Source organism: Ranitomeya variabilis, chromosome 6 (genome assembly GCF_051348905.1).
Source record: "Ranitomeya variabilis isolate aRanVar5 chromosome 6, aRanVar5.hap1, whole genome shotgun sequence".
Classification (NCBI taxonomy): Eukaryota; Metazoa; Chordata; class Amphibia; order Anura; family Dendrobatidae; genus Ranitomeya; species Ranitomeya variabilis.
In genome coordinates, this window is record NC_135237.1 from 441,607,735 (window position 1) to 441,633,222 (window position 25,488).

Sequence of the window (25,488 nt, forward strand, 5' to 3'; positions counted from 1 at the left end):
CAGCTGGTCCTCGGTAGTTCCATTGGCTCTTGGACCTTCGGGTAGCCATCCGAGTTCCAGTTCCATCAGCTGGTTCTCGGCATTTTCTCAGCCTTCTTGTACCTTCTGCTACATTTCCAAGTTCAAGAGACTAAACACGATGACCCGGAAGACCACCCCTAAGATGACGACGACACCAGAGACGACAACCACCGTGATGACGACGACCCTGGAGACGATGACCCCGAAGACCACCCCGATGACGACGACCCCGGAGACGACGACCCTGAAGACCACCCCGATGACGACGACCCTGGAGACGACGACGACCTGGAAGACCGAGAAGCAGAAGAACAAGAGGCTGCAGAACAAAGAGCAGAAGAACATTAAGCATAACACTAAATATCAGAGCAAAAAATATTATCTAAATTATAAGCAGAAGAAGACTAAGCAGTGTATGGGGGTGAGTCCGTTCCTCCTCGTGGTGCCCCTGGATAAAGCCTGATGCTGCAGGCCAAACTGAACACGGACAAATGTAACTGTTTTGTGACAGGCAGAACGGAAGGTGTAATCTTCAAACTTTTATAGATAACAACTACGGGAATGCCTGTCACAAATAAGAATATGATGAAGAAGTAGAATATGATGAAGATAATAGTAAAATAAAAAGAATATGAACAATGTTACCAAAAAAATAATAGGTAGAAGATGAAGAAGAAGATGAATAAGGTGAAGAAGTTGATGTCAAAGAAGCTGATGATGAGGATAATGAAGAAGAAAGTGTGGGAGAAGTAAAAAAGAAGGTGAAGGGCGTGGAAGTAGTGAAACATCAATATCTGACAAAATAAAAAAAAAAATTAACATAGTCAAAATCTTTCTACCGCCGAACGTCATAAAAAACCCCCAAAATCCTGCTATTCTATTACATTGGGCTAAACCTCTGTGCCTTTAATGTCTCCGCCACGTCCCCCAATACATCCTACATTATTCTTAGTTGTTTTCCTTCATGTAGAATGAACCTACAAGTTTATAAAGGGTTTATTTTAATTCCGATATTTTCGTCCCATTGACTTGCATTGGGATCGGGTATCGGTATCGGATTGGATCCGATATTTTGACGGTATCGGCCGATACTTTCCGATACCGATACTTTCCGATATCGGAAAGTATCGCTCAACACTAGTAGAGAGGTAAACGCAGGTTTTCAATCCAGCTCACATTGACAGCAGAGAATAGAGCCCAGTTTGTTTTGGAACTATAGGTTAAGGTTTCAGATGTGCCACCCTGTTCAGGTCTGATGTAGCCACAAAACACTCAACTCTTTCCCACCCACCAACACACTGAGCAGTTCTGGTGTCTATTTATGCTGTCTTCAGACAGTAGCAGAGAAGGTCCAGCCAGGTCTTGACCTCCTTTCCTGCTGTTTACCAGTGTGAAAGGGACTTGCTGGAAGGAATACATCTCTCATTGACCACTATACCCCTCACTACTTCACAGGAGTTGTACACTAATTGGACAAAACCTCCGTAAATGCGGCAGTTCCCCAAGTAAAAAGAAAAATATATTTTTGGGAGTATATGCTGTTCTGAAACTTCTATATAATGCTCAACATTGATGGTGCCTTTCAAAATGTGTGTAAGTTGTCCATGCTGTAGTCACTAATGCAATTCCATACTAACAGAAATGCAGGCTTTTGAACTGTGCGCTGATAAACTGGATTGTTCCTCCCTTCTTGAGTCTGCAGAAGATGTCATTTGTGGTTTCCCTAAGGGATTTCACATTTTTATTTATATGATCACAGAACAGTTTTCTATTCTGCTTCAGTCCATTTTAAATGAGATTTAGTCCATAAAAGATGGCAGCGATTGTGGATTGTGTTGACATATGGCTTCATCTTTTCATGATAGACTTCTAATTTGTATTTGTGGATTGCATAGGAAAATGTGTTCACACACAATGATTTCTAAAAGTATTCCTAAGCCCATGTAGTGATTTGCATTACAGAATCATGTTTTTTTTAAAAATGCAATGGCACCTTAGGGTCCATATATCACGTGCGTTCAATACTGACCATTGGCCTTGTCTCTTGTACATATGGATTTCTCAGAAATCTCTAAATATTTTGATGACATGACGTGTACTGTAGATGGTACTGTAGATGGTGGGATACTCAAAGTCTTTGTTATTTTAGGTTGAGGAATATTTTTCTGAAATTGTTCCGCAAATTTTCACAGATTGCTTCTGAAAGACTCTGCTTCCCTAACACACTCTTTATATACACAGTCATGTGTCTTGCATTGAAAATATTGACCCTGCAGCTATTTTTAAGTATTCCCACTTTCAGCCTTTTGTTAACCATCTTTTCAACTTTTTTCAGTGTTGCTGCCATCAATTTCTAAAGGAGTTTTTTTTTTTCAAATGAAATGAAAAAATGTCTAATTTTCACCTTCTAATCAGTGTTCTATGTTCTGCTGTGAATAAAATATGGAGAGATTTCCAAATCATTGCATTCTTGTTTACTTCATATTTTGCAACTTTTGTGGAATTTTGCAACTTTTTGTATTATGTGATGCTTGTAAACATTACTTGCAGGGGCGTAACTACCGCGGTCGCAGCGGTCGCAGCTGCGACAGGGCCCAGACTACTTAGGGGCCCCATGGACAGGAGTGAAGGAGAATGAAATGACCCATGATTGATGATGATCCACCATTTGTGAGTGACCCGCAGCAGGGAGCCGTCACCGCTCTCTAATTATACTTACCTACTCCTGGCACGGTCCCTGGACGTCCCTGCTTCTTCCAGCGCTGCAGATTCTTCCTGCACTGAGTGGTCACATGGTCCCGCTCATTACAGAAATGAATATGCGGCTCCACCTCCCATAGGGGTGGAGCCGCATATTCATTTCTGTATTGAACGGTAACTGTGACCGCTCAATACAGGAAGAATCTGCAGCGCTGGAAGAAGCAGGGACGTCCAGGGACCGTGCCGGGAGTAGGTGAGTATACAGCGCTGTGCAGCGCTGCGCGATATTTACCGCTCCTCGTTCCGGTGCGGCTCTGTCATCAGCGTCCTCTGGCAGTGACGCTCAGGTCAGAGGGCGCGGTGACGTAGTCAGTGCGCGCCCTCTGCTGAACGTCAGTGCCGAAGACGGAGCCGCACGAGGAGCAGCCAGGTAAATATTGAAAGTGCCGGGGGTCCTGAGCGAAGAGAGAGAGGTGAGGTGAGTATGTGATTTTTTTTTTTTATGGCAGCAAAAGCATAAGGGGCAAGTGACTGTACGGAGCATTTTATGGGGCCATAACGCTTGTGCAGCGCCAGCACTATAAGGGGCAGTGACTGTGCGGAGCATCTTATGGGGCCATAACAATTGTGCAGCACTATATGGGGCAAGTGGCTGTGTGGAGCATCTTACGGGGCCATAACACTTGTGCAGCACTATAAGGGGCAGTGACTGTGCGGAGCATCTTATGGGGCCATAACACTTGTGCAGCACTATAAGGGGCAAGTGACTGTGCGGAGCTTCTTACAGGGCCATAACACTTGTGCAGCACTATTTGACTGTGCGGAGCATCTTATGGGGCCATAACAATTGTGCAGCACTATAAGGGGCAAGTGACTGTACGGAGCATCTTATGGGGCCATAACAATTGTGCAGCATTATAAGGGGCAGTGGCTGTGCGGAGCATCTTATGGGGCCATAACAATTGTGCAGCACTATAAGGGGCAGTGGCTATACGGAGCATTTTATGGGGCCATAACACTTGTGCAGCGCCAGCACTATAAGGGGCAGTGGCTGTGCGGAGCATCTTATGGGGCCATAACAATTGTGCAGCATTATAAGGGGCAGTGACTGCGGAGCATCTTATGGGGCCATAACAATTGTGCAGCACTATATGGGGCAAGTGGCTGTGCGGAGCATCTTATGGGGCCATAACACTTGTGCAGCACTATAAGGGGCAGTGACTGTGCGGAGCATCTTACGGGGCCATAACACTTGTGCAGCACTATAAGGGGCAGTGGCTGTGCGGAGCATCTTATGGGGCCATAACACTTGTGCAGCACTATAAGGGGCAGTGACTGTGCGGAGCATCTTATGGGGCCATAACACTTGTGCAGCACTATAAGGGGCAGTGACTGTGCGGAGCATCTTATGGGGCCATAATGAACGGTGCAGAGCATTATATATGGCACAGCTTTCTATGGAGCATCTATGGGGCAATAATGAACGGTGCAGAGCATTATATATGGCACAGCTTTCTATGGAGCATCTATGGGGCCATAATGAACGGTGCAGAGCATTATATATGGCACAGCTTTATATGGAGCATCTATGGGGCCATAATGACCGGTGCAGAGCATAATACATGGCACAGCTTTCTATGGAGCATCTATGGGGCAATAATGAACGGTGCAGAGCATTATATATGGCACAGCTTTCTATGGAGCATCTATGGGGCCATAATGAACGGTGCAGAGCATTATATATGGCACAGCTTTCTATGGAGCATCTATGGGGCCATAATGAACGGTGCAGATCATTATATATGGCACAGCTTTCTATTGAGTATCTATGGGGCCATAATGAACGGTGCAGAGCATTATATATGGCACAGCTTTCTATGGAGTATCTATGGGGCCATAATGAACGGTGCAGATCATTATATATGGCACAGCTTTCTATGGAGCATCTATGGGGCCATAATGAACGGTGCAGAGCATTATATATGGGGCAGCTTTATATGGAGCATCTATGGGGCAATAATCAACGGTATGGAGCAATACGAGGGGGGCTGCGTTGTATTCTATGGGGGTTACCTTGAGTTGTATGGCAGGGCTGCGGGGGGGGCCCCATTTGGAAGTTCGCACCGGGGCCCATAACTTTGTAGTTACGCCACTGATTACTTGTAAAGGACAAACCGTGAGGAAGGGAAGTTAAGAGGTCCGAGGCCAAATACCAAGAGAGTTCGTCATAAATAGAGGAGAAAACAGGTCCCGATCCTGGATAAGAATTCCAGGAGGTAGGGAATTGAGACAAGGGGGTGGCAAATGGATGGTCAATGACAAAGTCCAAGGTCGATCTGCAAAAGATCAGGATAACAGGGCCACTAGAGAACAAGGCAAACACACCACCGAACTAAAGCTACAACTGGCAATGGTGTAAGAATTGTCAGGCAGCTAAATAGCTAGGCATTCACCCAGAAAAGGTGACACCTGTAGAAAGCCCAGCTGGCCCAGCCTGACTGAGCCGCTGGGCAATCCTATTAACAATAAAGAAAGCCCAGCAAGCCACTGCATACTGTAGGACCACAGAGCTGTCATTTACAATATTGATAGCCCGGCACACCCCTGCTATCTATAGGACAGATGAGCTGTCTCTCATAATACTGACAACCCGGCATGCTCCGCTATCCATAGGAAGGCTGAGATGTAACTCACTGCATCCCTAGGACACAGGAGGAGTTGAAATAGAAAGACAAACTGATGAAGAGACACAACAGATAAAACCACATGTAGATGGCGACAGCCATATAGGCGCGCCTGGTTCAAGGTTCCACGGGGCAAGCACCTACCATCAAACTGAAAAACTCTATACTTCCTTGCCAGGGGGATTACTCCCTACTTTCTTGAATTAATATATAGGAACATATTGCCTTAATTGATTCTCACGTTATCCCTATATGGACACCACCCATTTAAATGTAGGAATTTTTCATGGATGCAATCCCCCCTTCCCCCTACCATTTATTGCAATAAAATTAAGGCAATATGTCCGTCTGTTACTCTGAAATGTGAAATCTCTTTTGTCTACTATCAGATATGCAAGTCAAATAAATATAGTAATGTTATTTGTCATATAAAAAAAACAAAACAATGAGGCATGTAGAAGAGAACAGTAACAGAGATCTATGTCTGTCTCTGGGACCATTTATACATTACACCCAGACCCACAGTCAGACAATGGGTAATTACATTAATACATATTTCTAACTGAAGGGCTGAGCTGCTTTCATAAGCTATAATGGTGAATGGTTTATATCAGTGCTCAGAATCTGAAGAGAGAATTTATCTTGGTAATTTCCAGATGTCTGTTCTATATTTTATGTGAAGGGGCCACCTTGATTCCTGTCCTTCCTGTCATTCACAGAGGAACACTAGGACAGGAGCTCTTTTCAAGCTCCCCAGCTGAAATCACAGTACAACTAAATGCCTTTATACTGGAGTCCAGTAACTTTCTTTTCATAAATTATGCTGTCCAATACATATAAGCATATAAGAGCATGATAATAAATGAATATGTACAGAAGAGAGGGGGACAGTAATAAACAATAACATAAAGGGGTTGTCCAGTCTAAATCGATGAGTCTGCAGTCATTCAGTGCGTGTGCTGCGGGGATTTGCCAGTTTCTGAGCCAGGACTGGAGGATATGTATGCATTATACATACTCCCAGCCACAGCTCATCCAGTGGGACACTTGTATGGATCGAGGCCCAGCCTTCTAGCCACCATGCCTACTGAACAGCCATGTTACTAGTCGGGATGCGGCCTCGCTCTACACAAGTGTATGAAGCAAGGCTATACCCACTAGATGGACCCTGGCTGAGAGTAGGTATAACCAAGAAATAAAGTGGCACTCTGTAGCATTATAGCATGCAAACTTAACATATATGAAATTTGAATTGCACTACTGATCTCGAAAATTAGAAAAATTGAGAATACTTAGTGCATAAATTAGCTAATTCATCTGTACCCGGCAGCCACAAAAAAGCGATTCTCATTGCTGGAAACCAACCTCTGTGAATCGTCTCTTGGACTAAATCCTACATTTATGTTGGAAGATAATAAAAGGAGAAAAATAGGAGCATGCGGATATTTTTAATTAGAAAAGGCTTTATTAGTAGATGTGTAATTAACACGCTTAGTAGCAAAATACAAAAAAACACACAAAGCACACGTAAGTATATTATTTATGCAAGGATGTTTTTAAAAGAGAAGTGGATAAACCCCCGGTGTGCACATGCCAGTAAGCTTATTTATGCATGCCTGTACTACATACAGGCAGCTGCTGCGGACAACTATATTGCTACAACGATAAGACACATGCCATGTGGCGTAAAATTAAGAGTCTGAGAAGGCAGCGCTTACCCGTGAGAGGCACCAGGCTGGGTACACCGGTTAGGGTCCACAGAACGCGACCCCCGACGCGCGTTTCGCCCGCAAACAAAGGGCTTTTTCAAGGGAAGGTGGCAGTGAAGACATCTGTAGTCCTTATATAGCACCAGTAACAGGGCATATGATTAAACATCTGGTACGTGTCAGCAGGTAATTGCGGGTTAGTCGGCGCATGCGCGCGCGACAGGCCGGGCCCGGCGTCACAGACCGCGTCATGTCAGGCGCGCGCGCCCGGGGGAGCCAAACCCCAGAGCGCATGCGCCGGGCGTTAGAGACGCGCTGGGACAGCGGGCCAGGCGAATCGCGCAGCGCAGGCGCACCGCCGCATACCAGGTGAATGTCGGCCAGTGTCTGCAGGGTAAAAGGGCGCATGCGCGCACCACCAGCCGGGCCAAGTGTCACAGCCCGCGTCAGGCATCGCGGGGGCGCCCGGGAGGTGAGTCCAGGGCGCACGCGCGAAGCAGAGAATAGACGCCGCCGGGACAGATGGCCGGACAAGGTGTGCAGCGCAGGCGCACCACCACAGCAGGTCTGCCGTACCAAAAGGTATATCTGCTGGTAAAATCAAAGAAAGATGATATTAGGTGAACAGAACAATGTTGAATCTTTAACCGCTGAGACACACCAAAAGGTATATTATAGATATAGAAGACAAGCGAAACACCATTGGATTAACAGACACTGCATAATACCATACAGTGTATAATAAGTCCTAATGGAGAAAAAGGACAACAATAAATCATATACAGCTACTGTAGACCCAATATAATAAATCCACACACTGGGGCATAAATTGCAGAAGGTGACCAAGTCCAACAAGTTTTTGATTGTGGCTGAGATGTAGTCATTATCAGCGGTAGATTCAACTTGAGCAGGAAAAGGTTGTGCCAGATAAGGACGTCGATGCTTCAAACATCATGATGTAACTGGAGGGTACATAAAAGAGATATACTTAAAATTAAAAACAAATTAAAAAGAAAAGGAAAAAGGACCCCAAATGGGTATCCACTCCAAAGGGGAGATGTTAATTTAGAAGGGACAGAAGAATGGACAGGAGCACCAACGTAAACTACTAAAATACAGGAGGATTCTTATGTACTTGGGAACAATAAAATTATTCATGAGAAAAATAGATAAAGCACCCAAAAAGGAGCACCTACCACGTGCTAAACGTCATTACAATAATTTGTCCACATAGTAGGGAGGGATCTTTTTAAAGGAAGGGGGAGAAACTCAAGTACTCATTAAGTCCCTTAGGCACCATAGAATCCACACGGACAATCCAGCCCGCTTCGCGCTGGGCAAGAACCTTTTTATAATTGCCACCTCGTACCCCAAGATGGATACTCTCGATGCCTCTGACCTGAAGAGTCCCCGCGTCACAGCCATGGAACATTTTGAAGTGACGCGGGATTGTCTTCAGGTCAGAGGCATCTTCTATGGTTTTGGCAGCACCTATGTCCCTAACGTGTTCGCGGACACGTACGCGCAACTCTCTCGATGTCAGCCCGATGTAAATTAGGGAGCATCCACATGTGGCATAATAGACAACGTTAGATGTGCCACATGTGATGCGCTGTCTAATGGAAAATTCCTTGGTGCCGTCCGAAGACTTAAAGGTAGTAGCCCGTATCATATTGTCACAAGCCACACAATGGCCGCATTGGAACGAGCCCAGAACAGGGCCCCTGGTGCTGAAGGGGTTAACGACGGGTGGAGCATAATGGCTATGGACTAGGAGGCTGTTCAAATTAGGAGATCTTTTGGCCGTCATTGATGGAAATTTTCCCAGGGCTTGAACTAATGAGGGTTCAGTCATCAGGACTGGCCAATGTTTTTTCAATATGTCCCTCATATGGGACCATTCGTGGTTATAGGTCGTGATGAACCTAACCTTCTCCCCATCCATTCTCCTCCTCGGGTTCCTATTGCCAGAATGTAAAAGATCCCTGCGGGGTGTCCTCCTTGCTCGATCAAAACCCCGCCTGATGCTTCTCCGACTGTATCCACGATCTCTGAAGCGTCCCTCAAGGTCAACCGCCTGTGCAAAGAATTTTTCATCAGTAGAGCAGATCCGCCTCACCCTTAGGAACTGTCCGACCGGGACTGCCCCAATGGTGGTAGGATTGTGGGCGGAGTCAGCATGCAAAAAAGCATTTACAGCTGTGGACTTTCTGAAGACGTCAGTCTGGACCCTGCGTGTGTTGTCGATCTCCAGTCTGACATCCAGAAAGTCGATATGCTCCGAGTCAAAACTGTATGTCAACCTGATGTTAAGCAGGTTGTCATTTAGTTGGCTCATAAAATCCCCGAGCTGCTGCGCCGTCCCCTCCCACAAAAAGAGGACATCGTCTATATATCTTAGCCAGCACAGCACATGGTCCACGCCCTGCACCCCCCCATCGCCAAAAATCTGTCTCTCCCATGAGCCAAGGAAAAGATTGGCGTACGAGGGGGCACAGGCCGCGCCCATGGCTGTGCCGCGTGTTTGTAAGAAAAACCTGTCCTTAAATGTAAAAAAATTGTGGGTGAGGGCAAAGCGCAGCAGCTCAAGGATTAATTCACACAAAGGGGCGCCCAGGTCGGAGGTCCCCAAGAAGAGGCGGACTGCAGCAAGACCATCCTCATGGTCAATGCACGTATATAATGTTTGCACATCGGCGGTGACCAAGAGGACGCCAGGATCCACAACGACACCATCAACCCGTGTGAGGACGTCCGTCGTGTCTTTAACATATGATGGTAAAACTTCAACTAAAGGTTTTAAATAAAAATCAATAAACTTGCAAATTGGCTCACAAAGGCTCTCAATGCCAGACACGATCGGACGTCCCGGTGGGTTGACGGGGTCCTTGTGGATCTTAGGAAGCAAGTAAAAAGTTGGTATCTTTGGGGATTTAACTGTCAAGCCTTCCAGGGCCTTCTTGTCTATAATCCCTCTCTCAAAGGCCACACCCAGGATAGCCTGTAGCCGAGACGAGAAAGAGGGCAGAGGGTTATATGTTAGTTTAGTATAAGTGGTGCCGTCCCGCAACTGGCGGAACGCCTCTTTTTCGTATTTGACACATGGCCAGATCACGATGTTCCCCCCCTTGTCTGCTGGTTTAATAACAATGTCTTTAAAGGACTGTAATTCTTTAATAGCCATTCTCTGTCTCGATGTAAGGTTGTCGAATTTACGCCTTGAGGACAATTGTTTAAAGTCTTCTGTCACCATCTGGGTAAAAATATCCACAGCGGGACATAGGGACAGGGGGGGGAACCTCGCTGATCTGGGCATGCAAACAGGTGGAACCATACCTTGAGGACTGCCTGCTTGCTCATCCAAGAGGTCCTCTAAGTCCTGTAAAGCCCCCCTTTCCGTCTCGGACACAGGTCCCTGGGTTTGGTGGCTCTTATGATGAAGCTTTTTAAAGATGAGTTTGCGGGAAAACAAATGAAGATCCTTCAAAGCTGAAAAATAATCAAAAGAGTTAGTAGGTGAAAAGCTTAACCCCTTACTTAAAACCTCCATCTGGGTGTCAGAAAAAGATCGTGTGGATAAGTTTAGTACCTGGAGACCACCATTATCTTTCGTCCCTGGTTGTTTGCCAGCTGCAGCCATTGTTTTAGAGGCCTGTCGTGTGACGATCTTTTTAGAACATGAGCTGGATCCAGGCTGCTCCCCCCGTAACTCGGTATGTATAGGGTTTTCTTCATGGGGGGCATTAGATTTGGTTGATCTGGATCGTGATCTGGAACTTGAAAAGTTTCTAAAGCGAGGGCGTGATCGATCCCCCAAGCTTCGCCATCTATAGACATTAGAGGATTGTTTGTCCTGCACATCACGCTTAAATTTCTTGGCTTTAAAGCCCTGGATCTCATTGACCCATTTTTGTAATTCTATATCCACATCGTCATTTAGTTTCTTGATGGCTTCCCCTGACATATCCTTTTTAAGCTTTGTTTGGACAGTATCAATCTCGGCCTCAATCTCACCCAACTTGGACAGATCTAGACCCTTAAGTAATGTCATAAATCCAAATGAACAAGTATTTGAGAGTTCTTCCCATTTAGCCTTCTCAGACTCTTAATTTTACGCCACATGGCATGTGTCTTATCGTTGTAGCAATATAGTTGTCCGCAGCAGCTGCCTGTATGTAGTACAGGCATGCATAAATAAGCTTACTGGCATGTGCACACCGGGGGTTTATCCACTTCTCTTTTAAAAACATCCTTGCATAAATAATATACTTACGTGTGCTTTGTGTCTCTTTTTGTATTTTGCTACTAAGCGTGTTAATTACACATCTACTAATAAAGCCTTTTCTAATTAAAAATATCCGCATGCTCCTATTTTTCTCCTTTTATTATTGACTATCATGGAGTTGGTTTCCTTTTTCGGTGGGGGGCTTCCTTGCACTATTTAGTGCTTATAGTCTCTCTCCCCCCTCCGTGTGTATCTAATATGTTGCCTGATTTTGTTATCATCATTTATGTTGGAAGGTAGTATGTATTACACATACATACCCTCTGGTCTTGGCTCAGAAACCGGCGAATTCCCGCAGAGCAGAGTGCGTGTGCTGGGTGGATTCATAGTCTGCAGTCACGGACAACCCCTTTAATACACCCCCTATCCTGGCAAAAAAAGGCTGTACTTTTCTGTCTCTTCCTTCTTTTTCTTAGTACATAAAGCAGTGATATAATTATTGGATAAGTGGTAACTTGTTTCTTGAAGCTTAGGTGAAAACAATCTGGGTTCTAATATTGGAAGCCAGGGTACAGTCTGACCTATAATATAAATGTTTTTAAGCTAGAACTGGATAAACAGAGATAACCCTCTGGTTATACTGTATAACACTATCAAAGATGATAAAATTCAGTGAGAAGAGACTCTGCTACACCATATCAAAAATGCATTTGGGGGAATACATGCTAAATTTTACATGGTAGCAAACTAATCAAATTAGATACTGGCTTCTAAACCAACATCCAATGTCTTCATACAGTCTATTAGCGTAAAATCATGAAGACATTTATCCTTCAGTCATAATGTAACTATAACCAGTTTCAAGCTTTTATCAAACGTTATAGGTTCTTCTTATAGGTTCTTCTTATCCCAGTCCCTGCAAATATTACATCTATGCTTTATCCAAGCTGATTGTTGCTCAAATCGAATAGTACAACAAGGATGTTTTCAGTTGAAGAACTTGAATTTGCAATTGATACCCTGTTCTTCATCGCATATTAACAAGTTGTGTAATTATGCATTACAGTCCACAAGGTGACTCGCTGCCACCAGACATGTTTAGTGCTCTGATTATAGTAATACCAAAGAATAACAAAGATAATACAACTGCATTGAAGTGTTCCGGAGCTATTACCACATGACGTGACACTGGTCAGATTTTAAAAATTTGCTCTGGTCATTAAGGTCACTGAGGGGTTAATGCCAAGTTGGCTAGTTTAAACCCACCGTAAGAGGTTAAGTAGGATTATCTTAGTTTGTTCCCTAAAAAAATAAGGATCTAGAATCATGGCAATATCCTACACTGTGATGGGCTGGATAGATCCACACAGTGAATATAGTGACTCTTCCCAAAGTTCTTTAATATTTTCAGACCTTTCTTCACCAGTGTCAGACCTAAGGAAATTTTGATTTGAAAATTGTGTTTAAGGGCTCGTGCAGATGTTTGTGGTCCTTGGTCAGATCACGGATTACAATGCACGAACGGCGCTCGCGTTGACGTCAGAAAGGTGAAGTGAGTTCATTGGCTCTTTGATGGCATCGCGAGGAAAATTTTCTCAAGTTCACGGTGCCCTCAGACAGGGAATAGCAGTTCACAGGCAGACACTGAGCACACGGTACTCAGTGTCTCTGTTGGATGACAGGCTGTATGGTTGCAGCATGCAGCATGCCATCTAGATGTAGCAGAGCTAGACCCATCATGGGACAAATGGATTGGCAGCATCTCTGGGGAAAGGTGAGGAATATTGTTGTTTGTTTTTTAACTCTTTTGCAGATGACAAGGGTATCGGGGGAATGGGCGAGGTCGTAAGTATAGTTTAATTAAGATTATTAAAGGAGTCTGTGTCATTCTTTCAATTAAAGGACTTTTTTCTGGGTGTCTGTGTTTTCATACAATGTGACTATGGGGTTAGTAATGGAGGCGTCTTATTGACGCCTCTCCATTAATAACCTTGTGCTTGATGTCACCTGACTATACAAAGGTGACATCAACCCTCAACTATCACCCCACTTACCACCACTACAGTGCAAGTGGGAAGAGTGAGGCTAAGTGCCAGAATGCGCCTTTTATGGAGTGGCTGAGAGCTGATGTTTTTAGCCTGGGGGGGCAGTATCTATGGCCCCTCATTAGGATATTAATATCAGCCCACAGCTGTCTGCATAGCCTTTGCTGGTTATTAGTTACAAGGGGACCCTACATCTTTTTTTTTAGGGTCCCCCATTTTAATAGCCAGTAAAGGCTAAGTATACAGCTGTGAGCTGATAATAATAGCCTGGAAAGCTCCATGGGTATTAGGCTAAGTTTACACGTTGCAGAATTGCCGCGGAAATTTCCGCGGCAATTCTGCAACTCCTGCCGTGGGTATATCGCATGCGGAATTGGCATGTATATTCCTAGCGTTTTGCAAGCATAATTAGCTTGCAGAATGCTAGCATTTTTCAAGCGATCTGTAGCATCGCTTGGAAAACTGATTGACAGGTTGGTCACACTTGTCAAACATAGTGTTTGACAAGTGTGACCAACTTTTTACTATTGATGCTGCCTATGCAGCATCAATAGTAAAAAGATATAATGTTAAAAAAATAAAAAAAATTAAAAAAAGGTTATACTCACCTTCTGATGGCCCCCCGATCTCCTCAGCGGTGCATGCGGCTTCCGTTTCTATAGATGCTTTGTGTTCAGGACCTGCGATGATGTCATGGTCACATGACCGTAACATCATCGCAGGTCCTTCACACAAAGCATCCATGGGAACGGAAGCGGCCGCGTGCACCGCTGAGAGGCGGGAAGACTCCGGGAGCCATCAGAAGGTGAGTGTATCACTATTTTTTATTTTAATTCTTTTTTTTACCAATTATATGGTGCCCAGTCCGTGGAGGAAAGTCTTCTCTCCTCCACCATGGGTACCAACCGCACATGATCTGCTTACTTCCCACATGGTGGGCATAGCCCCATGCGGGTAGTAAGCGGATCAATGCATTCCTAGGTGTGCGGAATCCCCGCAGTTCCGCAAATTTAATGAACATGCTGCATTTTTTTCTGGAAAGCGTTTCCGCTCAGGAAAACAACGCAGCATGTGCACAAAAAATGCGGATTGCATTCTATTAAATAGGATGCTTACTTTGAGCGTTTTTTTCACGGTTTTATAGCGAGAAAACACAAAAAAACTGCGAAAAAAATAGCGACGTGTGCACACAGCCTTACTCCTTCCTAGGCTATAAACATCAACCCCCAGCCATTCTTCCTTCTGCCCTCGCCATTGTTTTCCAAAAAATAATCTTTTATTAATTAAATACATGTACAGTAAGCTCCATACACATTGTACTAATTGTATTTGTAACAGACATCTGCATATCTGCCTATTCTATTTGTAAATACTGTATGGAATCCATCTTTTCTATCCTGTCGGCTCCTGCAGTGATGTAATATAAATTATATATGTGTGTGTCACTGACATCAATACATCTATGTATTCTATTTGTATATATCTATTCTATTTATTTTAACCTGTCAGTGTGATTTTACTGTATGCGGCATATGAATTGCCAGCTTTGCAAAAGACACCGGTGCGTAAAAATTGGACAGCACTCGGATGGTCCGAGTGCTGTGCGATTTTTTTCTCGTACCCATAGGCTTGCATTGGCGAATCTCGGCCAAGTCTCGATGACGATTTTACACACACGTCGAATACACCTGAGAAAATAAACGCTGATATGAGCTTCCCCTTGGAGTAACACTGGGCCGAGTGCTATGCGATATTTTCCCTCTTAGCACTCATTCGTATTCTACGGTAATGTGACGCTGGTCTTACAGCAAGACTGGGATCCATATACATCTGCATGAACTTTTGTTTGGACAGAAAAAAATTCACATATTACTTGGACCCTTATGTGCCTTCATATTAAGTTAAAGAGGAGCTTTCCCTGTATTTTTTCTTCACCTGGGTATGTCCTCCAATTGGCATTGCCCCATTTGATACTGAAATAGTTTTTTTCTTCTGTAATAAAGAGAACGCAATATGAAAATATTCATTTCAATCAACTGGGCATATACCACAAAACTTCTCTGTAGGCATTTGCTTTTTCTCCTCCATGATGCTGGCCAATCAAAACACAGATGTATCAAGAGGGGGAAAGCAAATCCCCAAAAAGAAGTACACAGTTGCAGCCTGGCCCAACATGTTTTCATGAGATGAGATTTGTCTCATGTGACCATGCTGGGTACTCTGCTATCGCTGTGTCCCTTAAAGCTATTGGAGTGCCGAAGCACAGAACAGCAGACATGGAGAGTCGTGAAACAGGGAAAAAGCGCTGTGCATCGCCTATAACACAGTTTGTTCAGGTGCTCTGGCTCTAAAGAGAGCAGCAGGGATTATCAGTATCACATTTTCACCAATTGCAGCCATTTTTCTGTGGGGCTGTGCCTGTGGGGTGGTGTGACCTAGGGCTGATGGGACTTTGATTTTGCAGCTTGAGTGTTGAAGGGCATCTGGGTAGCTTTCCCTGCTGGTGCGTTATCACTTTGGTGGTGGTTGCCACATTGCACCATACCTTTAAGGTTGGGGACCCACTAAGTGGTTTGCAGAGATAGGGCAGTGGGCTACATGCAGTCTGATCAGTTTGCTACACTAAAAAGCTTGTGTTTAGTTTTACAAAGTTTTATTAGCCGCAATAGAAACTAAGAAAGTGTAGATAGAGAGTATTGAAAATGTCTTCAATAGGCTTGTCTCATCCAGTTAAAAAGTCAAAATTTTATTGGTACCCTACTTAAAAGTAAACAAGTAATGTTCCCTGTCAGAAACAAATATATAATAGAACAGCAAATATATAATAGAACAAATATTCACATACAATATATACACAAACAAGACGACACATAAGTATCTAGAGGTTTTGGAACAAGTGAGGAGGGAATCAGAGAGGAGTCCTAAATCTTTTCCCTTACATTTATTCCCTAATAATACCCCTACCTTGCCGAGGAGGTTTTTGGGAGGTGACTTTTCAAAATGTAGATAAGCTGCTTTTCAAAAAAGCAGATAAACTGCTGTGGTTTCAAAGATTGATGATGCCCATTTCTCAGCAATATGATGAAAAATGGGCATCATGAATCTTTGAAAGCACAGCAGTTTATCTATCTTTTGAAAAGTCACCTTCCAAAAACCTTGCGATGAACTAATGGGAAACATTTTGGGGTCATGGACAACAAAGTAGCTCTGTGGGCTTTTACCCTAAGTGATAAGCTGAGACTTCTTCATTTGCTATGGATTGACATACATGGTGTATTTTTCATTGTAAAATTAGGTTCATTTCTTATATTATAGGCACTTTACCACAATTAGCACTTTATATAATGGACACTGACACTTTATACATTAATATCAACTAAGATATATCGGGATCCCTTCCAGTTGATATGTCAGTTAGTACATGATGTGATATTGTCAATGTACTTCCCTTTTTACTGCCACCACTACTGAGGTTATGGCACATTATCAGCCATGTGGAGTACTTGTGTGCATTATTAGGGTGCCATCCTCCGTGGAAAGATAGGGGTATTATTAGGGAAAGGATTTAGGCCTCCACTCTGACTCCCTCTCCACTTGTTCCTAAAAACCATAGGTACGAATGTGGCATCTTGTTTGTGTATATACTGGATACGAATATTTGTTCCTCTAGTAGATCCTACTGTTCTGTTATATATTTGTTTGTGACTGGGAATGTTACTTTCTTATGTTTTTACCCGCAATAGATCAATGTATAAGCTTTGGATGTGCAGTCCATGTCTTTTTTCTACAGTTTTTATGAAAATATTCCACAGAACATATTTTGTCCTCTTAAGACTTTTTCAGTAGTATCTACTGCAAAACTGGTAAGAAGGATAAAAAAAACACATGTAGCATTTTCTGATCTTGTTCTTTGAAAGGTCCAGCTCAGCAACTCGTGTCAGACCAATATGAATGATTCCATAGCAAACTATGGGATCTCTTCTCGCATCAGTGTCCTTCAGTTATTTCACTACCTCTTCAGTGAGTAAAAAGCCGGATGTCCGGATGAGTGGAAACAATGCCTAGGTATTTTGAGTTGTTTAAAAAATGATTTCTATTGCCAAGAAAACTGTTGTCTGGGATAACAATGGAAGTCTTGATTAAAAGTAAACAAATTGAATTCACGATGAACTTTTGGAAATTTGCTGTACCCGGAGAATTTGAACAATTTGCAAATTGATATGTGTGCATTACAGCCCACTCTTATTTTACACAATGCAGAAAATTACATTAGCTTCATAAGGAGCACATGACCACGGGGTACTTACAAATAATGCAATGCACCTACCACATCACATAGTACAGCACAGCCATCACAAAGTATAGCACATCTCGTAGCATAGCCTATCACAGCCTGTATAAAAGCCGAGGCAGGGAATGCAGCACAGCAGCAATTTTGAGGTGATTTTTTTTTTTAGTAAGAGAGTCAAATCTCACGGCTTAGCAATATAAATAGGAAGAAAGTGCCAAAATAATCTGAATATACTGCACAAATAGTGTGCCTGAGACAAAACAGCAGTGATGAAACCGCTAAAATACTCTGAACAGACTGCACGTGTGCGTGTGGTGATATAACAGCAGTGATTACCCATAGTCATACATGTGAAGGTCAATTGGATATTCCTAAGCCTGTAATTGCATTAAACACCTTGAAAGGGGTTGGATACAGTCATAGGAGACATCAGAGTTTTATACACGTCTTTTCAGGGTAATTGAAATACCTGTGATCCATGGCAAATTTATTTGCTGCAAATTGAATATTTTGAAAAAATTTGCCAAAGCTGACAAATGAAAATTTCAAAAGATTTAATCATCTCTACTCTATAAATCAAATATGAGACTATGGGCAAATTTCCATTTGAAACAAGTAAGGCTGAAATATAAATTATTTTATTTCACCATTTCTGCTTTCATTAACTTATTTGCTTGAAATAAGGCTCCGCTATAGAAGAGTGGTGCAAAATAAATCTTATAGATTAGCTCAGCCTATGTCTTACTTTTGCAAGGAGACCATTACATTAGCAAAGAATAAAATTTACAAGATCAAACACTGTTACCTATGGTAAAGTTGTTGCACCCTTTCAATTAAGTTTCTGCCGTGGTTGCACTGCACTCAGGGTAGGAACTTAAAAGGATAATTCCACCTGCAAGATTCTATCCCAATGTGTAGTAAGAGTAATAGTAGTATTAGCAAATAATCCCAATTAGAAATGTAGTGTAGTTGTTCTGATTCGCTATGTTTCTTTTCTCATTAACAGGGTATTATCCATGGTTATCCACAGTTCAATAGAAAAAGATGGCACCGATCTACGGCGGAAACTTGTGTCACAAGTGTTATGAGCAAATGCAGGCTGTACCTAGGGATTCTGGGTGCTCCTCCAGAAAAAAACGTCATAATGAACATTGTAGAAAAAAGAAGTTGGATAGCACTCACCGATCCTCATTAAATTCAGTTGACCGGTGGAAGCGCTGTTTAGCGTGAAACGGCTGTCGTCAGCACTTGCTCGCACACTCCTTGATTCACTCTCCTGACCATGATGTTTTAATCGCTTGAATAAAGTATGGAATTTTAATGAGGATCGGTGAGTGCTATCCAACTTCTTTTTTCTACGTTATCCATGGTTATGACCACTAGCAACTAGCTAACTAACTAACTAACTGTCACTATATTTGTGTTTGTAACCATGGATTCATAAGGTACCACAATGCCTTGCACATGAGGAATGAGACATAGCTTATCAGAAGAACTATACTACATTTCTAATTGGAGGTATTTGCTATCATTATTATCTCTTCTACATATTGGGATAGGAGATGGGAATAGCCCTTTAATTGAAAGGATACAACCCCTTTAAGAATTACAATGTATCTGTGAAAAGTAGATGCTATATGGTTAATCAGTATGCAATCTGATTCTTTTTGGGCTCTCATAGACTTAGATAGGTGTGTCTCATCCGAAATACGGAGTAGACTAGAGCATGCTGATATTTTTTTCATGGACAATCTGGTGTAAGGCTACGTTCACATTGCGTCATGCGCCCCTATACTTAACATGGGGGACGCATGCGTTTTTTTTTGTTGCGTTGTGCGACACATGCGTCTTTTTTGCCGCAAGCGTCGGACCAAGAAAACGCAACAAGTTGCATTTTTCTTGCGTCCGATTTTCGGCAAAAACCGACGCATGCGTCGCGAAACGCAGCGTTTTTGCGTGTGTTTTGACGCGTTTTTGCGTGCGTTGTGCGTTGCATCGCCGACGCAACGGCGCACAACGCTAGTGTGAACGTAGCCTAAAAAAGTGTAAAAAAACAGCTACCTGAGCTGCTTTATTGAATAACATTGATGTGAGTGCTATCAGTTTTTTTGATTGACAGCACTTTAAAATCAGCATGTGTGAATGTAGCCTAATAGGGGTATCACACAGGAACTTGTTTTCGATCATGTTAAGGGGTATGTTGTATGTGCATACGTCACAGGTTGTTCTGTTGCTGAACTAGAAATGTACAAGCTGTTCAGTATCACAAACACTGTTGTAGAATACCGTGTGTATACACAAATATGTATATACCGTATGTTAAGCGTGTGAACATGTAGCTGAAGGCGTGGTGCGTCAGGAAATCTCCGCTTGCTATTGAATTCATCCTGCACGCCATTCCAGTTTATTAAAGAGGTTAAATTTTTATAAAATCCTGATGGGATATGGCTTAAGTGCTTCATCACACTACCCATCATTTGCTTTTCAATCTAGATCGGAATGATCTTTCCTACTACTATGCAATCACCTACCTGCACAGCTAATATTTTCTGAGCATTCCCCTGAGAGGCTGCCTGGAACCTGGCCAGCCCAGCCTGGTTATAGAGGCCTCGTTGTTTGAAGAACTCCACCATAGCCCGGTGCATCCTGCTCTGCAGCACCGAGATCTAAAAAAAAAAAAGAAAAAGAAAGAAGAGGAGGGGGTGAACAAAAAAAAAACCACAAGCCAGAGCAGGAAAGGAAATTAATGGCAGTGTTCAAGAAGAATGATGGAGGGAAATATAGAAAGCAGTCAATAGCCCATTCTGCACTGTACAGACCTGACAGGAATTTCACAGTCTCTTGATTTTTCAGCCCACTCATGTGCATTCATCAGAAACCAGTCACATCTGGCTGCCAGGATGGGGGGTTAATTTTCTCTAAATGCCTCAGCAGTTTTGTTCTAGCTGAAGCAAACTCTGTGACTGCAAAGCTGATGAGTAAAATATTTCTACTTCACCCAGTTTAACTCAAAACCGATAGCTTTAGGACATATTGAACCTTTTTGTTTTGGGCTTTTGTTTGATAGAAGGAATCCTCCGAGGCCCTCAGAGTAGCGCGTCAGGTCAGCAAAACATTTAAAATGCAAGGTTAGGACTTTGATAGACATCATGTTTTTCCTTCTTTTTCCTTGTACAGCTTATGATAGCCTGGCAATGTGTTCTTCAGAGCATGACAAAACTAAAGAGAATTAACTCAGCCATCAAACGCTGAGGGAGAACAATAACAGGATAGAAAATTCCACACCGAACTCCCTATTAATCTGCCTCGCTCTGGACATGCGACATGTCAACATGCACCTAAACTGGAGGGAAAGTCGATTTTGAAAAGTGACGCAAGGTATCATGTAAAATGGATCACATCTCGAGAATCACAGAGCATACAATGCCTAGAATAGAAGAAAGTGTTATTGCAAATTCTGCAGAAAAGATGAAAATATATATGGATCCACATCCAGATGTCAAAACGGAACAGTTTGAGCAAATTTTGCCGTTTTGAACTCATCATTTAGTGTGTAAATGAAGAATCATTAAATAATATCACCAATAAAATAGATAAATGAGTAGGAGATGTGCACCAAAGCACAATGCTGCAGGAAAAAAGATGCCAAGTGCAGTATAAGGAGACTAAAATTATCTATCAAGCATATAGTGAGGTATTCATCTCATCTTATAATGTCGTGTGGTAAGTGGGCACCACTCCACTGCAGGTGCCACCAGATACAGTGTGAAATCAAAGAGCTTCAAGCTATTTCAGTCTAACAGCCAGAATTCTTCATTTTGATCCCCAATCTGAAAGTAAAAATTACAGGACGGACTAGTGCTGCATAGAAGAATAATCCTGAATACCTGATGAAGGCTCGTTCATTAGAGCCAAAACGCGTTGTAAGTTTGTCTCTCAATAAAGTGGTCATCATCTTACTCACACCTGGAAACCATTATTCTTTTTCCTGTGAAGCATCACTGCTAATAAAAAGTTAAACCCCTATATAATTTTTTAAAACTTAGAAAGCAACAACGTTTGAAGGGAACTTGATAGCTGATTCATGCTACTTTTTATTGCAGCCTAATATATTTTTCTGCAATATTTGATAGAGGCCACACTTTTAAAAGCTGGAGACTGTGCGATTTGGATAAGTAGTCTAAATGCCAGGGCCTTGGCGGCTTCAAGCTATCCCTGTGTTGTTGACTGACAGGTCTCCCCCTATACACACACACACATACAGTACATAGAAAAAAGACTTGTCAGTAAAGGGCAGTGGGGTATGAGATGCCACTGGGAACTGGCCTTGGACTAGTCAGCTAGGCAAATGAGGAGGCTTGTTTAGAAAGCTGCGTTGTGCACATATATTGACTGCCAGCTTGAAGAGCAGGTTCTGCCAGCCTATGTGGAGTTCATCATTATCAAAATGAAGAATGGGATGGGATATTTACAGTATATATTTTTATTTATTATGCATTACTTATATAGCGCTATCATATTCCACAGCATTTTACATACATTATTATTATTATTGTTCCCAATGAGGCTCACAATCTAAACTCCCTATCAGTATGTCTTGAAGTGTGGGAGGAAATCCACGCAAACATGGGGAGAACATACTAACTCCTTGTAGATGTTGTCCTTGATGGGATTTCAACTCAGGACTCCAGCGATTCAATACAATAGTGCTAACCACTGAGCTACCGTGTTTTATAGTGTTTTTGGGTACGCCGGATTCGGGCAAACAGTTAAAAAACATGTTTGAGTTTGGGTACCAGAACAGTACCCGGACCCAAACCCAAACACAGACCCCGTTCACTTGAATGGGGGGCCCGAAGATCCACTGTTTGCCTCACTGTCATGTGCAAACATTGCTTCTCATCATCACCGCCAGTCAGACAGCCGCAGTTCCCATGCTGTCAAATGACAGCGTGAGCCCGCAGCTGTGATCAGAGGTAAAAATTTTACATCGGGTCACCGGCAACAGATGATGGGACTATTGCTCTCATCAGCTGACACCTTCTGCAGCTAATAACAGTGAGACCAGGCAGTGGCTAATGGTAATATTCACCAACCGGCATTTGCTTTCTAAGTACCGTATTTTCCGGCGTATAAGATGACTTTTTAACGCCTAAAAATTGTCCCAAAAGTCGGGGGTCGTCTTATACGCCAGGTACGGCATGTGCAGGGAGCGATCCTGGATGTTCCCAGGGTCTGAAGGAGAGGAAGCTCTCCTTCAGGCCCTGGGATCCATATTCATGTAAAAAATAAAGAATAAAAATAAAAAATATGTATATACTCACCCCTCCGAGAAGCCTGGCTGTCACCGCTGCAAGCGTCTGCCTCCGTTCCTAAGAATTGCAGAGCGTGAAGGACCTTCGATGACGTCACGGTCAGGTGACCAGTCACATGAGCGGTCACGGACCAATCACAGGACTGCGACGTCATCGAGGGTCCTTCATGCTCTGCAATTCTTAGGAACGGAGGCAGACGCTTGCAGCAGTGACAGCCAGGCTTCTCGGAGGGGTGAGTATATCCATATTTTTTATTTTTATTCTTTATTTTTAACATGAATATGGATCCCAGGGCCTGAAGGAGAGTTTCCTCTCCTTCAGACCCTGGGAACCACACGCCGTATAAGATGACTGGGCGTATAAGATGACCCCCGTCTTATACAGCGGGCATATCCCAAATTCCATATTTTATATGGAAAAGTTGGGGGTCGTCTTATATGCCCAGTCGTCTTATACACCAGAAAATACGGTAAAGAATTTTTTTAAAACGGCATGAGTTCCACTTTATTTTTGATAACTAGACAGGCAAAACTGATGATCATTGGGAGAATTTGAACTGCGGTGAATTTGAACTGCGGTGAACTCGCCTATGCACTGTGAGACTTTTTCTCACTGTCTTAGCAGTGATCTAAGGTATGGAGACCAAATTTTACTGTTCGGATTCACTGATCTCTATTGCTGGTCACCAGCTCTGGGAAGCTAAGGAGCTGTAATGTGATTCATTAGATGACCCAGGATTTATTTTGCCCCCTGGGGTATTTGCTTTTTTTGACATAAAGATAAGAAAGCAGTTTGCAGCCAGTTTTAAACCCAAACCATGGTGCAGGAGTGAAAGTCCTTTGTGTGAAAACTATCTAAGCAAATGATCGTTATCCCAAGGTCCAATTGGTTCCATATTTGTCCCAATAAATATCAATATATTTATATTCAAACATGGAGTAAAAGTATTGGAACTTCACCAAGTAAGCCAGAGATGGGTGCAAGGCCTCCCAGACATCTATCCCATTGTCATATAAATATCATGTAAGAAAAGCAGGCAGCACTCTAAAAGTTTGAAATGGCTGTTCACAGCCGAAACATTGCCACACCAGATGGGCCAATAAAGATTTATACCCCACTGACTCAAGATGACTGGCCCATCATTGTAAATATATCACTGTAAATACACACCTGTACTTTGTATCTCCCCCACCTCAATGTAGATTGATTCTCACGAGCAGGGTCGTCTTATTTTGCTTTAATTATTGTATTGTTAATGTTGTTACTTATGACTTGCATTTGAAACTGTTAAACTGTAAAGCGCTGCAGAATATGTTGGTGCTATATAAAGATTATTAGTAATATTATTATATTATTATTACCCTTTTTCACCTGAATTATATTGAGTGCTGCCTTCTTTTCTTACATGATATATACATATATATATTTTTGTTAATGTTGATGATTATGGCTTACAGCCAAAAGTCATTATCTCAGTAAATTAGTATAATTTAAAAAAAAAACACCTGCTAATACTTCCTAAGCATTTAAAAAGGTCCCTTAGTCTGTTTCAGTAGGCTCCACAATCAAGGGGAAGACTGCTGACTTGACAGATGACCAGAAGGCAGTCATTGACACACTCCACAAGGAGAGTAAGCCACAAAAGGTCATTGCTAAAGAAGCTGGCTGTTCACAGACTACTGTTTCCAAGCAAGTTGAGTGGAAGGAAAAAGTGTGGTAGAAAAAGGTGAACAAGCCACCGGGATAACAGCAGCCTTGAAAGGATTGTTAAGAAAAGGCCATTCAAAAATTTGGGGGAGATTCACAAGGAGAGGACTGCTGCTGGAGTCATTGCTTCAAGAGCCACCACATACAGACGTATCCAGAACATGGGCTATAAGTGTCGCATTCCATGTGTCAAGCCACTCATGACCAATAGAAAATGCCAGAAGCGCCTTACCTGGGCCAAGGAGAAAAAGAACTGGACTGTTGCTCAGTGGTCCAAGGTGTTGTTTCAGATAAAAGTAAATTTTGCATTTCATTTGGAAATCAAGGTCCCATAGTCTGGAGGAAGAGTGGAGAGGCACACAATCCAAGCTGCTTGAGGTCTAGTGTGAAGTTTCCAGTGACAGTGACAGTTTGAGGAGCCATGTCATCTGCTGGTGTAGGTCCACTGTGTTTTATCAAGACCAAAGTCAGCGCAGCTGTCTACCAGGAAATTTTAGTGCATTTCATGCTTCCCTCTGCCGACAAGCTTTTTGGAGATGGAAATTTCATTCTCCAGCAGGAGTTGGCCCTGTCCACACTGCCAAAAGTACCAATACCTGGTTTAAAAAGAACAGTATCACTGAGCTTGATTGGCTAGCTGTAACATCCGTACCTACGTGGGGTCCCCGTCGGGGTTCCAGCTCTCAGTCTGCTCCCCGCTGCCCGGCTTTGGTCTCTGGCTTCTCTTCTGCTCCTGCTTCCTGGCGTGCGGCCAGCAGGTCACCAGGTTTGACGCTGAGGTCACGAGCGCA

The 25,488-nt window shown here is 43.0% G+C and overlaps 1 protein-coding gene across 1 annotated transcript in view; it reads right to left on the minus strand.

Annotated features, from left to right (window-relative positions):
• Positions 1-25,488, minus strand: part of CCDC178 (coiled-coil domain containing 178) — a 732,453-nt gene that overhangs the window by 88,491 nt on the left and 618,474 nt on the right. Inside the window, exon 19 of the mRNA XM_077270423.1 lies at positions 20,207-20,341. Within this exon, the coding sequence (XP_077126538.1) occupies positions 20,207-20,341 (135 nt within the window). The remainder of the gene's footprint in view (positions 1-20,206; positions 20,342-25,488) is intronic.